The sequence below is a fragment of the Aplysia californica genome, unplaced genomic scaffold (genome assembly GCF_000002075.1).
Source record: "Aplysia californica isolate F4 #8 unplaced genomic scaffold, AplCal3.0 scaffold00070, whole genome shotgun sequence".
Taxonomy (NCBI): domain Eukaryota; kingdom Metazoa; phylum Mollusca; class Gastropoda; order Aplysiida; family Aplysiidae; genus Aplysia; species Aplysia californica.
In genome coordinates, this window is record NW_004797340.1 from 410,745 (window position 1) to 412,584 (window position 1,840).

At 44.6% G+C, this 1,840-nt stretch overlaps 1 protein-coding gene across 1 annotated transcript in view; it reads right to left on the reverse strand.

The window, feature by feature from the left end:
- Positions 1 to 1,193, reverse strand: part of LOC101851252 (tubulin alpha-1D chain) — an 11,181-nt gene extending 9,988 nt beyond the window's left edge. The window contains exon 1 of the mRNA XM_035968615.1: positions 1,170 to 1,193. Coding sequence (XP_035824508.1) covers positions 1,170 to 1,193 — 24 coding nt within the window. The remainder of the gene's footprint in view (positions 1 to 1,169) is intronic.
- Between the last annotated feature and the right edge of the window lie 647 nt (positions 1,194 to 1,840).

Sequence of the window (1,840 nt, forward strand, 5' to 3'; positions counted from 1 at the left end):
TCTTCTTCTTCTTCTTCTTCTTCTTCTTCTTCTTCTCCTTCTCCTTCTCCTTCTCCTTCTCTTTCTTCTTTTCTTCTTCTTCTTCTTCTAATGTGGGCGGTCACAACTGACCAGCCGGCCGACGAAATCTCCTACAGACGGGGAATCCCCTCCAGTATTTCCGTGGGCAAAGACGCCACACGGCCACACTTGTAACACAAACAGGTGGGAAGGTCACATAAGTGCCGCAGATTAAAATGGTTACAAGAGAGTGTTATGATTTTTTTTTTAGGAAAAAAAATTCTTAAAAGAGGAGAGATGAGGACGACAGCAGATGCTTGATAAGAAAGAAGGAGACGAAGAAGAAAAAAAGAGCCACAGTCTCGGACCCCCATCCAGGGTTACTGTGCGAAGTGTTGAACAAAACTAACGGTAAGGGGGACGCCCACGTAGGCCGTTCGCCGAGAAAAACAATAAGGAAAAGACAATAAATAAATAATAAATGCAGGGTCTGAGACGCTTGAACAGACACAAAGGTCTTTGAACATCTAGCTCTCGCTGGCAAAAGTGAAGGCAAAGAAGGCGCGGGGGATGGGTACATCCAGCGCAGTCTGCTTGGAGAGCTAAACACCAGAGCACCCGCCAACCACCCACTGAGCCTTAACAGATATATGAGACATGGACAGACAAGGATAATGTGGATATTTTTTTAGAGCATCCGAGCGAAGGAATGAATAAAGAGCAATGATAGTCGATGTCTGTCGCAGATCTGGCACTGGATGATGATGACAGGGGAGCCTTTATTTAGCTTACAGCTTTCCCAACTGTTTCCAAAGGCTTTCACTTTCAAAAGAAACTTTTGTTTTAAAAAAAACCCTCTCCGATTCAAACAACTGAAACAACGATGTTTTTTAATACAGAACAAAAAGCTTAATTAAGAGAATCTCTACTTTTGAAAGTCAGCACAGACTAACAACAAGCAAATGGAGCATGGTTTGGGAAATGGTTTGGGAAAGGGGAGGGGGGGGGGACTCGCAACTGCAAAAGGTCATATAAGCGCGCGGAACATACCACACATTTTCAGTTGGCAGAAAATTTCGCTGCTCACAGCACGGGTACCTGGCTTTATGTGCGGGGTGGGTGGGGGGCGGGAGAGGATGGATAGACAAAAACCTTGCGAAGACACTCACATTGTCTTTTCTTTCTTTGTCCATGAGGGTAAACAATAAATAGGGGTGGGGTGGATAGACAGAACCGAGTAAAGGCACACACGTTGTCTTTTCTTCCATTGTCTTTTTAGGGTACAGAGAGGAAAGGGGGGGAGGGTGGGGGGGGGGGGGGGGGGGGGTGCAAGCATCAAATGTGGGTAAGACTGACAGGTAAGTACTTTTTTTTTTTAACTTGCCCTCTCACTGTATTGTATCAGATTTTACCAATTACATTCCTGAGCATGTGTTGGGTTTTTTTATATAACTAGCGTTTTGTTGTTTTTCTTTACTCTCACCATGTACATTTCAAGCAGGAATGTTCAGAACATTGATGTTAAAGAGAAAAAAAATACGAAAAGGGACGACTCTGTGTTCTCAGAAAGTCAACATTATATGTCCAGCCAAGAGCATGTTTCGAGCCGAGAACGTTAGATTGAAGCTTTCCTGTACACACGACGTGCAGAAACAACTCAGGCAGGTGCATGAGGTGTTGACATAGAGAGGATGGCAGTCTCTAGTCGGACCTGCCATTAAATCAGCAAACTATTTCGTTTTGTGTGAATCATTGCGACTAGAAACAGCGTGAGATGTGTTCATTGATGCTAAAAGTACGCTCCCCTGGACACTCATCCTTTCCCCTTTACAACCCCCCC